The 18,867-nt window shown below is 39.7% G+C and overlaps 1 protein-coding gene across 1 annotated transcript; it reads right to left on the bottom strand.

Annotated features, from left to right (window-relative positions):
• Positions 1 to 7,872: 7,872 nt before the first annotated feature.
• LLPH (LLP homolog, long-term synaptic facilitation factor) lies at positions 7,873 to 14,671 on the bottom strand. The gene is made up of 3 exons (XM_043887942.1): positions 13,776 to 14,671; positions 11,682 to 11,893; positions 7,873 to 8,496 (listed from the first exon to the last, which is right to left on the bottom strand). The coding sequence occupies exons 2-3, from the start codon at positions 11,884 to 11,886 to the stop codon at positions 8,318 to 8,320; spliced, it is 384 nt and encodes a 127-aa protein (XP_043743877.1). The 5' UTR covers positions 11,887 to 11,893; positions 13,776 to 14,671; the 3' UTR covers positions 7,873 to 8,317.
• Between the last annotated feature and the right edge of the window lie 4,196 nt (positions 14,672 to 18,867).

Below are 18,867 nucleotides of genomic sequence, written 5' to 3'. Positions count from 1 at the left end.
GATTGTTCTGAGAAGAGACCTGGGCTCTGAACTGAGTCATGAACTCCTGATACCTAGGGATCTCAATGGTTTCCTTCTTTGTTAACAAGCACAGGATTAAAACAGACGATCTTTGAAACATTTTAAGTCTTAAGACTATTTTAGTCCATATTAATTCATGTTAATGAAATCAACCTATAAGAATATTTCTTTGAAACATTTTCAGATAGACCATCCACCAAGTAAAATTAAAATGAAATGCTTTTTTTATATGTGCCAGTATTCTAGGTGCCATATTAAATTTAAGAGTACTTTCTCCATCATCTAACATTTCCAAAAATGCTTCATAAACTTAAAAGTTAGCTGTGAGATGTTTGAAAAGCTTTACAATGGAATTATCCTCTGTTACCCTCCAAGACTAAAGTGTGAAGTGAAAGTCACTCAGTCGTGTCTGACTCTTTGAGGCCCCATGGACTGTCCATGGAATTCTCCAGGCCAGAATACTGGAGTAGGTAGCCTTTCTCTTCTCCAGGGGATCTTCCCAAGCCAGGGATTGAACCCAGGTCTCCCACATTGCAGGCAGATTCTTTACCAGCTGAGCTACAAGGGAAGCCCAAGAGTACTCGAGTGGGTAGCCTATCCCTTCTCCAGTAGATCTTCCTGACCCAGGAATCGAATCGGGAAAAGAGCCCAATTAGAGGTGAAAGATGTGGAAGACCTCTTAATACACAGACAAGAACACACCATAAAGGACATTTTTGGTATTACCTACTTTGCTTTGATAGACAGTTAACTTGTATTTTTCTTTTGGATACCACTAACTGAGAAATTTGGGGGAAATTTGCAAATATAAAATGCAACTCAATTTCACTAAGCAGGGAGACATAAGGGCTTCCCTGGTGGCTCAGATGGTAAAGAATCCATCTGCAATGCCGGAGACCTGGGTTCGATCCCTGGGTTGGGAAGATACCCTGGAGGAGGGCATGGCAACCCACTCCAGTATCCTTGCCTGGAGAATCCCCATGGACAGAGGAGTCTGGTGGGCTACAGTTCATGAGGTAACAAAAAGTTGGACATGACTGAGTGACTAACAGGGCATAGTACAGGGAGACACAAAATAGCCCAACTCATCTTAATTTACAGATAAAGAACAAAAGCCTTCATTTAATAAGAACAGAAAATATCTTAAAGCAGGATTCAGCAAACTTTTTCTTAAAAGGCCAGATAGTAAATAATTTGGGATTTTCAGGCTAGAGAATGGTCTCATTCATAAATATTCAATTCTGCCTTTGTTGCACAAAAGCTTCCACAGAAAATAATGTACATGAATGAGTGGGTGTGGCTATGTGTCAGTAAAACTTTATTTATAAAAACAGATGGCCAGCCAATTGGCTTGACCCTGCTGTAAAGCACATACTCTTCTCTTTATGCATCCAGTTAAGCTTAAAAGATGAGGGTAAAAAGGAAGAGGAAGAAAAATACAGTAAGCAGAAAAACTGAGATGAAAAGGGAAGAGCCAAGTAGAGAAGCAGAGAGAGAATGCAAGAGCAGTGATTTGAGCCTAAGGAGGAAATTAAAATAATATCCATACAGGAAAAGAGGTCAGTGTAGAAAAAAAAAAATTTTTTTAAGAGGAAAAAGGAAGAAAGACAAAGTGAAATAGGTAAGAAAGACAGCACAGAAGTAGGAAATCTATTTCAACTATTGTCAGTGGACAAATTTTCCACAAAGAAAAATGCCAGGAGTCATTTGTAAACAAAAACACAACTAAACTTGATGGGATTTTTTCCCCCCTCAATAGTAAGTAAAGAATGTTTCACTCAGAGCTTTAAGTTTTTATTAATAAAAATTTTTTTTACAATATATGTAAGAAAAACAGACTAAGGAATACAGAGAAAAGGGAGGTGCAAAAGTGTATCAAATGGGGACAGGACAGGGTGGTGACAGTCAGGAAAAAAAAAAATGTGTAAACTTTCCCTGCCCTCTCAGTCTCTGCTCTCTGGAATTTAAAGTGCCAAGTTTGATCTGCAACCCTCTGGTCTTGCTGGAGATTTCCTGGAAAAAAAATTTGGCTGGCACGTGGCTAGCAGTGACACGGCAGCTGAACCCTCCCCCCAGCCCCTTCACTCATCCTAGACCCAAGTGGTTCCAGCCTGCCACCCACTTGCCTTTCCAGAAACTGCTCAAGGTCAAATTCCTTCCTGGCACTATGAACTCAGAGTGTACACTGGTCTTTAATGACTAGGGTGGAAAATCAACCCCGGGTTAATTTCCTCATCCACTGGTCACACCTTAGCATTTCCTTTCAATTAAGAATCACACCAAAAGGACCTCCAGACCTAGGGGGTCCTCTGGCTCTTTAGTTCTAATGACTAGAGTATACTCTTCAGGTCTGACCTTTCAAATTTCAAAACCTGAGAGGTATGTGTGAGAAAAGAGAATAAAGGACTCATAACCGCTGGGCAGAATTACATTTAAACCATCTTGATTAAGTGAGGGGCCTCCCACTCTCCGCCCCCTTCCATTCCTTTCTCTAGCACTCTCTTTCTCTCTCCTCAAGAGAGACAATTCAACAGCCTCTTCTCAATCCAAACCTGGCTTTAAATAACACTCACATTCAGGAAGTTCTTCTTTACATTTAACCCAAATTCCTTCTGCTACAGTTAAAACCCATTTCGTCAGTGTAGATTCAGAACAGCTGGTTCCCATTCTCTTCACGGTGATTCTTCTTAAAGATTCATAGGCTTACAAAGGAGGACCATACCAATTTCACCCAAGGCATACAGCTTCCCTGAGTATTTTCCATGAATATTTCACTATATTTATCAGTAACCAATTGCCTAGACTGTGGAGAGGTTACTCACTGAGCAAATTTCTACAGCTGAATAAAGACAACAGCCCCTATCCAATTACTCAAGGGACTCCTGCATAAATATCTACGCTTTTGTGAAGACGATACTAGTTTGAAGTTCAGACAGAACAAAGGCTAAACCTAGGGCAGAGTACTTATGTCTGAGTAGGGAAGCATGTAGGAATGACCAATCTTTGGCCAATTGCCTACAGCTCTGCTCAAGAGTATCACCTCTTTGTGTGAGCAAGATGAAGTACTTTAGAATTTTGAAAAACAGCACCCCACGTTGGTCTCCCACTGTAATTTTATCTCCCTGCCTCTCATCACATAGTATGGTTTCTTCTCTAAAGGATTAAAAAACAAAAAATATATAAAAAATAAAAACAAACATAAAAATAAAACCCTGGAGCAATACAAAAGATCTTCAGCTGACTTTTAGGAGCAAACAACATATGTTCTTGAACATCTGTGTTCTTCCCAAGCTATTTTTTTTTTTTCCATTATTGTCAAGAGAAAAGAAGTTTAGTGGAATGTTTCTCCACAGAGGCACAAGTCTGTGATACTCCCTGTTGATTACATATAAAAGACACAAAATATTAGTTTATTAAAAGCAGCTTCAACCACTGCTGTACAAAGCAGTTCTCTGATGGAACAGATTTATGAAGTAACAGCTGAAAGGTATGCAGATCACAAGATACATGACAAATGTACTTTATTACACGGATCAGAAATACCATATGTACGAGCGGTTACTGTATAGTGATACACAACAGCCAACTAAGACCCTTTAAAGGTTTTGCTGATATTGAAAACTATAAAGACACAATGTGAGAGTGAGAAAGTGTTTCATAAGATAGCAGAATGCCAAGACAAGTCATCGCTTTAGGAAGTTAAATATACTCTGCATATTATAAACTTAATGTATTATAAAACAATGCCATTCTTTAAATTAAAATGCGAAGGACTGCACCCTATTCATTGTTTAAAGCAGATGTTTATAACGTTTTTCCATACTTTAAAGCAGAACTCGGAGTGAATACCAGACTTAACGACATTAACAAATTTAAGGAGATTTCAGATTTTGTTATTTCCGCCAAAAAGATACTTAAGTCTGCAATCATGGAGCGCCAAAAAACTAAAAAAGGGCAAAATAAGTACAGTACATTTCAAAGTGAACAACTTCCTGCAAGGCACTCCTTGGCTGGAAGACTTAGCCAGCTTTCCACTGAAATTCCAAGTACAATATTTGGGTCCATTCTGCCATATTCCAACCAAGTGGCTGTCCAGCATGACCTCGACAGGACAGTCCTCCCAAGGCTACTTGTTTCATCTCTCAACAAACATCTTAGTTACAAGGCTCTTCCTTAAGATTGAATCGAAACCAGTCTCTGAAGCATACCATCAGAGACATTCATTCTACACACACAGCCTTGATCACAGTTTCATAGTTGAATAGCTTTGGGCAAGTTTACTTACCTCTCCGAAGTTGGTCCCTCCTCTGCAAACAGGGATTATAAGAGTATTGATCTCACAGTTATTGTCTCAGGGATTAAATGAAATGGTATAGGTAAAGAATTTAACACATTAAGCAATCTCTAAGTGTTGGCTGTTATTACTAATATCCTAGGAAATTAGGCTTCCCAGGTAGTTCATGGGTAAGAATCTTCCTGCCAATGAAGGAGACGCGGGTTTGATCCCTGGGTCAGGAAGATGCCTAGGAGGAGGAAATTGCAACCCACTCCAGTATTCTTGCCTGGGAAATCCCATGGACAGAGAAGCCTGGTGGGCTACAGTCCATGGTGTTGCAAAGAGTTGGACACGACTAAGCACGCACGCGCCTTTTTTTCCTGCTCTAAAACATGTGTAGGAGACTCCCGGCATTCAACTGTGTAAAGTTTAGGGGGTTTTATAAGCAGGCACAAAGCTGGGCTTGGCCTTCCTGCTACCTGATGGGACCCTAGGAACACCAGAGTGACCTTAAACTGGCATGAGGATTTAACAGTTTCCTAATACCCCTCACGGACAGAAGAGTTTGGCAGGTAACAGTCCATGGGGTCTCAAAAGAACCAGACGTAACTTAGCGACTAGACAACAATCCCCCTAAACATTTTCTTGTTAAACTGGTATGTACCTAATGCAATGGAGTTTTTCTATTCTGGCAAATACAGAGGAAAAGCAAGATTATTTTGTGCTTGGCATGAATGTGAATGTGAATCACTCTGCCAAGTGGCATCAGAAGTCAGTCTCTCAGCTCATAAGCTTAGTCAACAACCCACCATCTGCATCTCAGGTATAGTATTTAAATATGTGGGAATTCCCTGAAGTCTCTTTAGATTCTTCCTATTTGTTCTATTTGTGGCTACCACTTCACTTCAATACTCCTACACATTACCCTTCACCATCAACACACTCCAGATATTTAACACACATTTCAGATATTTAAAACAAGTCATTTATAGCCCATTACTGCTTTCTCTAACTCCTAAAAATCATATCCCAGATATATTGACCCAAATTTTGAAAATATCCAAATTTCCTCATAAGCAAATATATTCTGCTACCTATTTATTCTAGGCAGCATGTGAACTAGTAATGGGGAAATGTATATAAAATGACATTAGAGGAAGAGATGTAGACAAAACCACTTGATTCTACCTTACAGCTTCAACTGCAGTTTACATTTCTACTCTGATCAGTAGCTTGAGTACCAATGAGTGTGGGCTATACCATTGGGATGGGGTCAACCCATTCTAAGGGTGTGCTACTAAAGGAATGCCAGTCTGGTTGAGACCTGGAGATTTGAGATTTGAGAAGAGGTCTATACATAATTTCTCTACTGAAACCTGCTCTTTATCTGATCTTGAGTACCCTAAATGGACCCAAACCGAAAGTATTCTATCCTAAAACTACTTTTTTTCTTAGCGAGAGTTTGCACACCCTTAAGAGGCAGAATGGCATTATAAGAGGATAGGCTCTGGTGCTTGACTGTCTGAATTTGAGTCCCAGCTTTATGGTCTGTCTGCTTCAGTTTCCACTGGTGTATATAGAGATAATAGGATTGTTCTTATTGCTGTCACTATTATTGCTCATAGGATTGCTGGGAAGATTAAATGAGTTAATACTTGCAAGATTTTAGGACTAAATGACTAAGGCCTGATATGCAATCAATAAATGAAAGCAATTTTGATTGTCCTTAGATAATATTTTAATTTTAAACTTGATTTCTTAAAAAACAAAAATAAAATGTCACATTAAATCCCTAATGTGATTTAGCCCACTCAATCTCATTTCAAGAAAAAGGTTTGGTGCTTAGCTTGAGCTCCATCTGGTGGTTTTAGAGAATTCTCTGAAAGACATCAGTCAAAAAGATGACAAAAAGCTAAGCTAAATCATTTAAGGGATTAGAGGACTTTGCTATACTTCCTAATTTACAACCTTCAGGAGAAAAGCAATAAAGGAGTGATCACACGCTGTACTTATTTCAGAATGCTACAGCTCCCACCATATTTGTTGGTAGCAAAAATCCTGCTGACCACAGTTCAGGAACTCAGTGACCTCAGAGGCACCCATCACAAGCTCTGCCAGTTTCTGATAGCCAACTTGTCAGAGGACATAGGACTCTTGAGAACATATTTCTCAAATACCTCTTTATAGTATTTTGATTCTGTTAACCTTTATGTAAAATCCTGACTGTACAAACTTCTTGAGTAGACAAATGTTAAGTGAACAGCCTAACATCACTGAAAGGCCCTGGATGAAAAAAAAGCTACTGTCTACCGTTGGGAATCAAACTGGAGATTATCAGTCTCAAAACATGAACAAGTACTTGGCACTGGCCTCTAACCTCCAAGTTAAAGAAAATCTGGCAAAAACATACCTGACAATGCTGCTTAATTTTAAATAAACACCAAATGTGTAGACAATTCCTATGATGGGGGAAGAGAGTAAACAACTTAGCTGGTATATTTATCCTGATATTGTCATGGCTTAAATAGACAATATTAGTGACTTATTTCATGAATTAACATTTATGTATTTCCTGTTCCTCACAAACTCTGTTGTTCAAAATTACACCAAAAGGCAAAAAAAGGCCATGAACTTTTTTGAACTTTTCAACTCATATCTTCTATTAGCTTAAGTATTTAAAAATAACCCACTTTTTGGTGAACTAACCACTGAGTAGATTGAGAAGTTTATTATATAAAATGATCCTAAGACTTTATTAGCGTTAAATTTCAGCTTCACCTCTCCTAAAAGATCTGGGTTGTGTCCTTTTTATTTCTATATTGTGTCCCAGCCTAGCAACGTGCCCAGTACATTTGTGTCTTTATGATTAAGTGACTATTCTAATAGGTCTCACTTTTAACTTGGTTTTCCTAAGAAGTTAACAGCCTCTTCTGAGGGTGAACACCTTGTCTTGTTTCCTGGGTCCCTAACACCTAGAAGTCTGCTAGATTTCTACATGACCACATAGGCAGACCTCATTTTATTGCACTTTGCACATACTTTTTTTTAAACAAACTGAAGGTCTGTGGCAACCCTCTGTTAAATAAGCCTATCAGTGCCATTTTTCCAATAGCATTATTTTTTTAAGGTATATATATTTTTAAACATAAAACACTGCTGCAAAATAGACTAGTATAAAAATAATTTTTATATGCACTAGCAAACCAGAAAACTCATGTGGTTCCCTTTATTGTGGTGGTTTGGAACAGTGTGCAGTATCTCCAAGATATGCTGTCCTAAGCTAATATTTTCTTTGAATCTTCAAGAATGTAGCACTTCCCAAACTGATGTGACCATGTAATGTATTTTTTTCACAATACATCCAGAAAATCTGAGAACTATACTCTGAGAATAATATAAAAACTGAAGAACATTAAACTAGTTCCCAGGATGTTTAAATCCTCTGAAAAGATGGAACACACTAATTTGTACGTGTCAATATTCTACCTAAAAATTTAAGAGTTTTAAAAATTGAAGTGAAGAATCTGATCTTCTCCACTATTAGGAAACCTTAAGGATATGGTAAAGGACAGATCTTCAGGATCTAGATGTATCTTTTATTCTGAATTATACAAAATCAAAACTCCAAATAAGTACTGATTATATGATCCACTGACATATTTTTCAAGTGATAACAACAGTTTACTTCAAATCTGAGTTAGCTCAAATTTGTCAGCATGATGTCATATTTTACTTTTTCTAAGACCAAACAATTACAACTGTATTAACACTTGAGAGAATCTTGATGTCTGATAATCCCTGCAGAGAGGACAACATGCAATTAAAATATCAGTGTACTTTCACTCATCAAATAACATATTTTATTCAAGTTACCAAATTTGAGGAGTTATGTTGGGCTTGAATTGAAGAAAAAGGCAAAGTTAAAAAAATGGAAATAAAGTTTTCATTTGGTGGAAGCTGAAATCCATGTATGCTTTCTGATCAATTCACCCCATGTGGCATTTTTCAAGTTTTCAGAGTCTACCAGGTCAAACCCTTTGCTGCCTTCATGGCTTTTACTTTGCTTTTCCCCTTCTTTTTCTCACGTTTTGCTTTCAGTCTTTTCCTTTGCCTCTGGTTCATCCATATGGGGTACTGCCCATGCTGGTCCAGAAGAGTCTTTTTGTTTCTCTTATTATCAGTCTCCATCTTCATGTCATCTGAATAAAAAATGGAAAAGCTATTAATACTCACAAATGAAGAAATAGCCCCATGATAAAGCACATCAATGTGATGAGGACACTGAGTTTAAAAGTGGCACGCAACTACAAAAGCAAAAAAGTACACATCCTTTATTTGTGCAATGCTCTTTGAGTCATACTCAAAAAACACTCCTTACAGCACATTCAGGAGAATCATACACATGCCAAGTGTTCCCACAACCATGAAAGACATAAAAACTATCTGTGAGGAACTAGAAACATCATCTATTTAATCACTAAGTAACTTTCTAAAGAAGGTTGGTATGCAATCCAATCAAAAAATAGGCAAAGACTAACAGAGACATTTTTCCAAAGAAACACACATGGCCAATAAGCACATGAAAAGATGTTCCCATCGCTAATTATTAGAGAAATGCAGATCAAAACTACAGTGAGGTACCACCTCACACTGGTCGTGGTCATCATTAAAAAGTCTACAAATAACAATGATGCAGAGAGTGTGGAGAAAAGGGAGCCCTCCTACATTGCTGGTAGGAATGTAGGTTGGTGCAGCCACTGTGGAAAACAGTGTGGAAGTTCCTCAGAAAACTGAAAATAGAACTACCATATAATCCAGCAATCCACTCCTGGGCATACGTCCAGACAAAACTATAATTCAAAAAGATCCATGCACCTCTGTGTTTGCAGCAGCACTATTTACAACAGCCAAGACATGGAAAGAACCTCAACGTCCATCAGCAGATGAATGGATAAGGAAGATGTGGTACATATACGCAACTGAAAACTACTCAGCCATAAAAAAGAATGAAATAATGCCATCTGCAGCAACATGGATACAACCAGAGATTATCATACTAAGTGAAGTAAGTCAGACAAAGACATACATGATATCACTCATGAGTGGACTCTGAAATATGACAAAAATGAATCTATCTATAAAACAGAAACAGAATCAGGGCTGCTGAGAATAAACTGGGGGCTGTCAAGGGGGAGGGCAGTGGGAGAGGGCTGGATCGGGAGTTTGGGATTAGCAGATACAAACACGTACATGTAGAATGGATAACCAACAAGGTCCTACTGTATAGCACATGGAATTATATTCAACATCCTGTGATAAACCACAATGGAAAAGAATGTGAAAAAGAATGTATATATATAACACTTTTGCTATATAGCAGTAATTAACATAACATTGCAATTAAACTACATTTCAACTATACTTCAATAAAAAATAAATTTAAAAAAGAGAACACTGTTACCATTGTCCTTACGAAAGTGAAAGTTAAATAGAAAACATTTAGGAGATACGGATTTGAATTACTGCATTAGGGGTAAGTATATGGTTCTGAATACATGTGAGTTAAAAGAACACTTCTCAGATTAGTTGCTTTCTTGAGCTAACTAAAATAGTTGCGTCAATAAGAAGTACACTCACCCTTCTGACAGACAGGCCTTAAGAAGAAAATAAACTGTTAGGAATGACTGGTCACTTTCACTGAAGTGTACCTGCAAGAGGTTCAGCAGCAAGCAGCACGCGTCTGATGATGGAGCAGACCTGAGGCCCTGAGCTGAACACATCTTTACCCAGGTCACACTCAAGGCACCCGCTCTTCTAACAGAAGCTCAGCACAGCAACGCTGTGGTCCAGCTCTCACCAACCTCATCTATTGTGGAGGACACGTCCAGAATGTCCTCCTCCGGGAACTCACCAGGGTACACAGGTCTTCTGTGAACTCTGCTACCTGACATTATATCAGTTCATCTGTCTCGTTTACTGTCTGTCTCCTCCAATGTGATGTGAATCCCATTAGGATGGAGACCACTTCTGTTATTCATCATTGTTGCCTCAGGACCTAGAACAGTGCCTGATATATATTAGCCATTCAATAACTGGTCAGTGAATGTTTATTCTGGGTGCGGTTCTAGGGATACAGTGGTCCAAATAAGCTTTGCCTTCATGGACTTCTCAATGTTCTGTTGAGGGGAGAATAACAAAGCAAACGTCAGCCTGTGGTTAGAACCTTTTCAAAGGGAAGTATTGGGATGAGACTAAGTAGGACCAGGCAGGCTGTGGTAAACACATGGAAAGATAATGAGGTGACAGAAGCACGGGAGTGACATAATTGATCTATATCCTGAAAAGATCATACTGGGTGATGTGACAAAAATGGGTCAGAAATGAGCAAAAGCTGAGACAGAAGTAAAATGGCTACTACTGTGGTTCAGGCAAGAGATAACTGGCATTAAAGTAAAAGCGTGAAGGCAGAAGAATCTACCCACAGGGATCTATCCATTCCTAATGCATTTTGGAGATAGTCAAGACGTGCTGATGGTTTACAGGTGGGTGCTAACGGAAAGAGAGACCAGGGATAATGACTATTATATAGAGACATTACATACATATATCATATATAATATACATATAGTACATATATATAATACATTTATTATGTATAATACATATACATGTTATATAATGACACATTATATACAGCCTCCAACTTCAGACTATATTAAAACAGAGCACCCAGAATCTGTCAAAATCAAATACAGGGAAACAGATCTTTTAAGGTAGTAAGGACAGAGGACTCTCAGAATGGAACCTAGATCATGCAAAGGGTAAAATGAGGAGAACTCCTTCTATCCTGCCTAGCTCTTGATTCCTCTGTACCCTTCCAACAAGCGTGTGTCTAGGTTTGTCTATTCCCATAGTACTGTCTATTTCTGAGACACTTAGGCTATTGTAGCGTCTGTGCACAATGTGGGTAGACCTGGGTTCGATACCTGGGTTCAATCCCTGGGTTGGGAAGATCCCCTGGAGAAGGAAATGGCAACCCACTCCAGTACCCTTGCATGGAAAATCCCATAGACGGGATAGCCTGGTAGGCTACAGTCCATGGGGTCGCAAAGAGTCGGACCCGACTAAACGACTTCACTTTACTACATAGGCTATTGTATAAGCACCAAAGGTTCTCAATAATCCAAAACATGCTTACTCACATGAACTGGCTTTAAACTAGCTTAGCATAGAATCTCTAGTAGCAGCTACAAAAAATTATGTGGCATGGCAGGTTTGTAGAGAAGCAAGTGTGAGAAAGAATGGAAGATAGTTGAAAAGGAAAAAGTCACAAAGGGAAGTTTGATATAATGTTTAAAAATTTTTTTTAAAAACATAATCTCACCTGTTTCATCTTTCACCACACACTGCGTTTTCTCTTGACAATGTCTGGGTTCCACCACAGTTGCTATCTCTTGAACATCTTTCATTAAAACATCACCATCTATTTTAAGAATACTTTTAAGTCTGCTGAGCTCCTTTGGGGCATTCTTTTTTCTCTTTTCAGCACGCATCTTCCTTTTCCACTTACTCCGTAAACTTTTAGCCATATTTTACCTGGAAAGTTCACAAAATTACATTTTTAAAAGCAACTATTTACTATTAAAAAAAAAAGGCAAATCTTTGGAAAACCAAGTCAAAAGGTATCTCTGCACCACATGAACAATTGGAAAGTAAACTCTTCACTCTGTTCATGGATTATGATGGCATAATGTGCAAATTATGTGAGGCTCAATAAGACATATACAGCCACTAAATAACAATTAAATCACCAAATCCGACAGCCACCAAATAACGAAAATACGAAACCAAACTCCCTGTGGCCACTGGCACTATACTGTGTCAGCCAGTTCTGAAAGCTCCTATAGTTTCCATACGAGATGTAGAAATTTAACCATACATGATGTAGAAATTTAACCATACATGGTGTAGAAATTTAATTTCCTCCAAAACACGAAGAGCACCGTCTCCTTACATTCATGTAACAACTTACAAAATATTTCCTAAATCTTTTAACTGCATCTTAATTTCCCCCAAACCTACAGGTGATCTTACCCACCCCAATTTTCCTCATTATCCACCCTTTTAAGTCAATCTAGGTATTTCAAGGGGTTCTCTTGTAGCTCAGCTGATAAGAGTCTGCCTGCAATGCAGGAGACATGGGTTTGATCCCTGGGTCAGGAAGATCCCCTGGAGAAGGAAACGGCAACCCACTCCAGTATTCTTGCCTGGAGAATCCCAAGAACAGAGGAGCCTGGCAGTCTACAGTCCATGGGGTCGCCAAGAGTAGGACATGACTTAGTGACAAAACCAGCAGGTATTTCAAACTTGTATATTTCTATTCTTGATTTCTCTCCACCCCTTAGGCCCAGCCTGTCCCCCACAGACTAGTCAATGTGAGCTTTTAAAAACTTGAAGGGCATATACAGTCTTTCTTGAAATTAACGATTTTCCACCTCTCATATTCAAGATCTACAAGGTTATTTGTGACATGGCCCCTGCCTCCTTCAACTCCTATCTCCTATGCTCCACCCCTCCACAATTACATCTGAAAATAGCCCAATCAATGACAACAAGTGTGGGAATGTGATGAGGGTTGGGAAGTGATTGCAGAGATTATTAAGAGTTTAGAGGGAAACTTATAACATCATCTTAATTGTGCCCACAGATTTACGTTTGTCTGTGTATATATATTTCAAAATATTCTACACACTTTATGTGCAGTTTGTTGTGCTAAGTACACATCAATAAAGCAGTTAAATAATAGAAGACATTATTTTGAAAAAAGAGAGAGAAGTGTCCAAATGACGTTGACTTTAGTATCTTTACATTTGTCCTTCTTTTGCCTAGGAACTAATCCTTCAGTACCTCGGAAAGGGTTTTTCTGACCTCTGTTAAGCTCGCCTCCTTTTATTCTCTACATCATTCTTTTCTTTCCTCCTTAATACGTGTTACAATCTAAAATTGTTTATTTTCTGTCATTCCCGGTGGTCTGTGGTCTATTGATCCACGAAGGCAGTGGATAAACAGATCTCGCTCACGGCTGGATCCCCCAGTACGTAATGCTGTGCACAAACACTCGCTGAACGGATGACTGGTGGAGTTAACATTTCTGGACGCCAGCAATCACAAACTAACTCTGTCTTTCTGTGTACAACTCAAGCCCTGCGAGGGGCAGGAAGAAAAAGGTTACGGAACACAACTCTGAGGGCCGAGGTTAACCTGAGCTGGGCTGAAGGAGGAATCCACTTCCCACAGAGCACTGGGAAGCCCGACCAGAGCCGCCAAGACGACGGGAGACCCTAGGTGAAGCCCGCCTCTCTGGACAGGGCTCAAGCTTGCCCAGAGAGGGACAAGATTTGAGAGGAGACTCTCCATAGGCGGCGGAATCAAGTACCACGGCCCACGCCTCACTAAAGTCATGCGGTAAAGAACTCACCTGCGAAAACCCAGGAATTCAAGTAACACACGATGCTCACGCCGACCGGAATTCTCTGCACTTCCGCCTTCCGGCCAACCCTCTCCTCTGGCCCGCCCCTCCCGGGTGGCGCGCTGCTTGCCGGGAACCAAAATGTCCCGGATGTCCTGGGGAGGCGGGTCCTCTGGAGTCCGAAGGTGACGCGCTTCCTGATATTTGGGTAAGTTCCGCACCGGGAGCTGGGCTCCTCCCAGATAGATTCTGAAGTTGGTTTTGGAGAGTGCGACGGAGTACCCGAGTCAAGAGTTCTTGACACAAGCCAGGCCTGCGTCCTGAGCGTGAGCGGGATAGCCCTGAGACTAACCACGGAGGGATAACCGCCAGACGACTTTGCCCGTCAGGTTGGGAGCTCAGAGCCGACCTTTAGGTTTCCTGTCGCGCCTCCCCGTTCGCAGGACCTTCACCACTGTGATCTGTTCTTTTAGATGCCAAATTAAGATCATCTTTATTTGCAGCCCTTAAACTTCCCCATCCCAACTGGTTTCATCGTTGTACACGTCAAAACTTGTCAAACGATATCCTTTAAATACAAGCAATTCATTGTATGTCAGTTATACTTTACAAAGCTGTTACCAAAAACAAAAACCCCCTTTTAATCCCAAATACAAGTTCAAAGGGTAAAATGATCAAACTAATTCAGTTCAACTCACGTTTACCTGACTAATCACTTACTGTGTACCAGACGCAGTGCTTAGCCTAGGACACTTGGCGTAGGTGGTGGTCACATTGATCACAAATACCACCAGTTCTTTTTATGATTGCTTTACATGTGTTTCTGATAGTATTGGCTTTGGAACAGTACAGGTCTGTGGTATTTATGGTTCTAACACTTCTTGTGAGTGATGTGAATACTATCTCAGAGCCTGGACTTCCTTATCTATAGAATGAAGCTAATACAACCTAATAATCGTAGGGGATATAAGAGTACAACAAATGGCCACTGTTTATCATTTTTACATAATAAATTCAAACATGCACAGGACTATTTGCAAGCAGTATTTTCTAGAGATTTACAACATATATCTAAAACCAGGAAATAAATTCTATAACCATAGCCTAGTAAACTGTCAGGTTACTTGTAAGAGTTCTAAGAATTAATGGGTACCTTTCTTTCTTTAAATTTGCACCCTTGAAGAAACTGTGCATCATATGGAAGTTACTAAACTCCATATGAATACAGCAAGGTTTTTTTATGGAACAGAAGCTGGAGAAAGCTCATAACATATGGTATTTTTTTTTTAAAAAAAAGGCTTGAAAAACTTGCTTTCTTTAGAGATTAAATTCCTTCACAGCAACTGGATTTCTATAATAAAGTTAACTATATATCAGATCTTAGCCACCTCTCCCAAAACTAATGTTCACATTGCATTTTAAATTAGAACTCACTTTCAGACAGTCCAAATTGACAGCACCTTGCTTAACATACCAGGCCAAGACTTTTGAATAGATACTTGGCACAGATTTTTTTAAAAATTATGTTATGAAAATGTCATGGTGTTAAATATATGCCATAATTCTGCAGAACTGGTGCTTTAAAAGGTTGAATCCTAGATTACATTGGGCTTCCCTGGCCCTCAGCTGGTCAAGAATCCACCTGCAATGTGAGAGACCTGGGTTTGATTCCCTGGGTTGGGAAGATCCCCTAGAAAAGGGAACGGCTACCGGCTTCAGTATTCTGGTCTGGAAAATTCCACGGATTATCCATGGGGTCACAAAGAGTCGGACATGACTGTGCAACTTTCACTTTCACTAGACTGCATTATTGAGGGAAAATAATTTTTTAACATGTTCCTCATCAGTTCATATAAAAGCAGTTCCAACAGAAGAGTTAAATGGCCTTGGTATATTTAAAAATCCTTAATTCATTCCCTCATTCATAGATTTGAGTATGCATTCTGTGACAGGCACTGTGCTGGCTATACAAAGATGCTGCGGCTGCTGCTGCTTGGTCACTTCAGTTGCGTCCGACTCTGCGACCCCACAGACCCCACTAGGCTCCTCTGTCCCTGGGATTCTCCAGGCAAGAACACTGGAGTGGGTTGCCATTTCCTTCTCCAATGCATGAAAGTGAAAAGTCAAAGTGAAGTCGCTCAGTCATGCCCGACTCAGTGACCCCATGGACTGCAGCCCACCAGGCTCCTCCGTCCATGGGATTTTCCAGGCAAGAGTACTGGAGTGCGTTGCCATTGCCTTCTCCGATACAAAGATGATGGGAACCAAACTACTGTCTTTAGGAAACTTTAACCCCTGATGTAATAATGTTTAAGGATCAAACTGGACATTGCTTCATCTCCATTACACAGCCAGAAAGAGCCTATGGGATGGGAGGCAGTTGAACACCTAGCAAGCAGAATGGTTTCCATCTCAAAGCCATGCTACACCACCAGCACCAGCTAAAGGTGCCTCTACACTCAGACCTCACCCATGGAACTCCTGCTCTGACTGTCACTTAGGAAGGACTAGGAAGACTTAATAGGATTCAAATGGTAACTCCTTGTTGCCCAGGCACTAGGTGACAGGAATTTCAAAACACAGCTTCACAAAGAGAACAAGCAGAAAGAAGCTAACTTCCCAGCTGCTCCAAAAAGACCCACAACCGACTACTGACACCACTAATCCCAAGAAGTGGATCAAGTGGATAAAAGCCAGGTGTGAGATCTGGAGAAAAGAAGTGAATGTGGGCAGAAGGGCCTACTGCACTTCTTTCCCCAAATTATACTCAATAAAAAACAGTTCTCAGATACTGCTCTTTCCTATTTTCCTCCTACTTCCCTGCTGTACTTTGTACATTCAGGTGCCTGTCACAGTCCGGCTAATGCCACTTTCTTATTCTCTGTGCAGTCTGCATATTTTCACCTTGACTTACAGTAGTAAACTGAGGCTGCATATGCCCTTTTGTCCAGCAGTCCCACTGCTAGGTATATTCCCTACCTAGGCAAACTCTCCTATCTGTGCACAGGGGGGATACAGGGATGCACATGGCAGTGCTGATTGTGGTGGTAGAAAAGGAGGAGCCATATAAAGTCACTGATGCAATCATACATGAATGACTGTGGTGGTTTTTACAAAACATAACTACACCAGTGGTTAAAGAAACTATATTTCCTGAACCAAACAATGATTTGCTGGGTAAAAAAAAAATAATGACCTTGTTACAGAGTAAAGAAAATGGTATTGTTCAGAGTGAAGTAAGCCAGAAAGAGAAAAACAAGTATCATATTGTAATACATACATATGCAATCTATATGGTACTGGTACTGCTGAACCTATCTGCAGGGCGGGAACAGAGATGCAGACCTAGAGAATGGACTTGTGGACACAACGGGGGAAGAGAGGGTGGGATGAACTGACAGTAGCGCTGACATACACACTGCCGTGTGTGAAAGAGCTAGTAGGAAGCTGCTGTGTAACACGGGCAGCTCAGCTCAGTGCTCGGTGATGACCTACAGGGGTGGGAGGGGGGCTCAAGCCGGAGGGGATACATATAGAGAGCTACAGAAACCAACACAACATTGTACAATTATCCTCCAATTAAAAATAAATTTTAAAAAATGGTATTGTTTTACATTTTTTAAATGTCATTATCTGCATTTGCTTATTTACTATCTTTAGTCACAATTCAGTACATTCTCCCTTTGGACCAACAATAATAACATTAATAACAGCAGCTGACATTAATAAACACTTAGTTTATATGATATATTCATCTCACTTAATCCTTGTAACAATCAATAAAGAAGGTGGTGTTATTCCCATTATAAAGATGAGGTAAAAGACCTAAGGAAGGAAGGGTAAGTAACGTGCCAAAGGCCAAATCACCAGTTGGTTACACAGTAAGCATTCCAATTCAGATTCTCTTACCTACGATGCTATGTTAACTTGAGTATAGCATTATGCAACTGGATATTAGTGATGGAGTCAAATTTACATCTAAAACTCACCAAAGGCTGTATCTATATATTACTAATTTATTTCAGTTTAATAGCTTGGAAACAATGCTTAGTGAGTGTTACAGGCTGAGTTGTACCCCCTGACAATTCACATAATGAAGTCTGTCTTAATCTATTTGGGCAGCCAAAACAAAACACTATAGACTGGGTGGTTTATAAACAACAAAAATTTACTTCTCACAGTTCTAGAGGCTGGGAAGTCCAAGATCAAGATGCAGGCATATTCAGTGTCTAGTTTAAAGGTCCTCTTCCTGGTTCATAGACTCTCTTTTCATCATCAGCTCATGTGGCAGAAAGGGTAAGGGGTGTCTGTGGGCTCTCTTTTATAAAAAGAGCACTAATCCCCCTTGTGAGATCTCCATCCTCATGACCTAAGCACATCCCAAAAGCCATACCTCCTCATAGCATCACAGGGGGCATTAGGTTTCAACAAATTTAGTGAATGCAGACATTAGGAACAGTGCAAAGTCCCAATTCCTGGTACCTCAGAATGTGACTGTATTTGGAGACAGAATCTTTATAAAGAGGTAATTAAAGTAAAATGAAGTCATTAGGGTGGGCCCTAGTCCAGTATGACTGGTATCCTTACACGAAGAGGAAATCTGAATACAGACAAGTACAGAGAGAAGGTCACATGAAGACACAGGGAGATGACCATCATGCAGGCAAGAGAGAGACCTCAGAAGAAATCAACCCCACCTTGACCTCACACTTCCAACCTCCAGAACTTTAGAAAATAAATTTCTGTTTAAGCCATGCAATTGGTGGTACATTGTTATGGCACCCTAGCAAATGAATGCAGTCAGGAATTTGCTAAAGTTTTACTGATCACTGTATACTGCTATAATTTTTAAATGAGACCTGTACTTTAAAAACTAAGAATGTTAAATTTTATGTCAAAATAACCGACTTAAGCACACTTTTAATTTTTAATGCATACTATAATGAAATGTCATTAACATTTTAATATAATTTTATTGTAATACTGAATAATTGCCTGTCATTTATCTTTCATACTTTTTCCTTTCTAAGTAAGATTAAAATCTAGTCAAAGGAGATTTATACTTTATAATACACAGCATACAAATAAGATCTTAAAAGTA

Source organism: Cervus elaphus, chromosome 3 (assembly GCF_910594005.1).
Source record: "Cervus elaphus chromosome 3, mCerEla1.1, whole genome shotgun sequence".
Classification (NCBI taxonomy): domain Eukaryota; kingdom Metazoa; phylum Chordata; class Mammalia; order Artiodactyla; family Cervidae; genus Cervus; species Cervus elaphus.
This window is presented reverse-complemented; position numbering and strand designations above follow the sequence as displayed.

What these genes read in the sequence shown, in the direction of transcription:
- LLPH (XM_043887942.1), bottom strand. Translation starts at nt 11,886, where the DNA reads ATGGCTAAAAGTTTACGGAGTAAGTGGAAAAGGAAGATGCGTGCTGAA. An exon ending in TGTGGTGAAAGATGAAACAG is followed by an intron (nt 8,497 to 11,681) that starts GTGAGATTATGT and finishes TTTTTTATTCAG; the next exon opens with ATGACATGAAGATGGAGACT.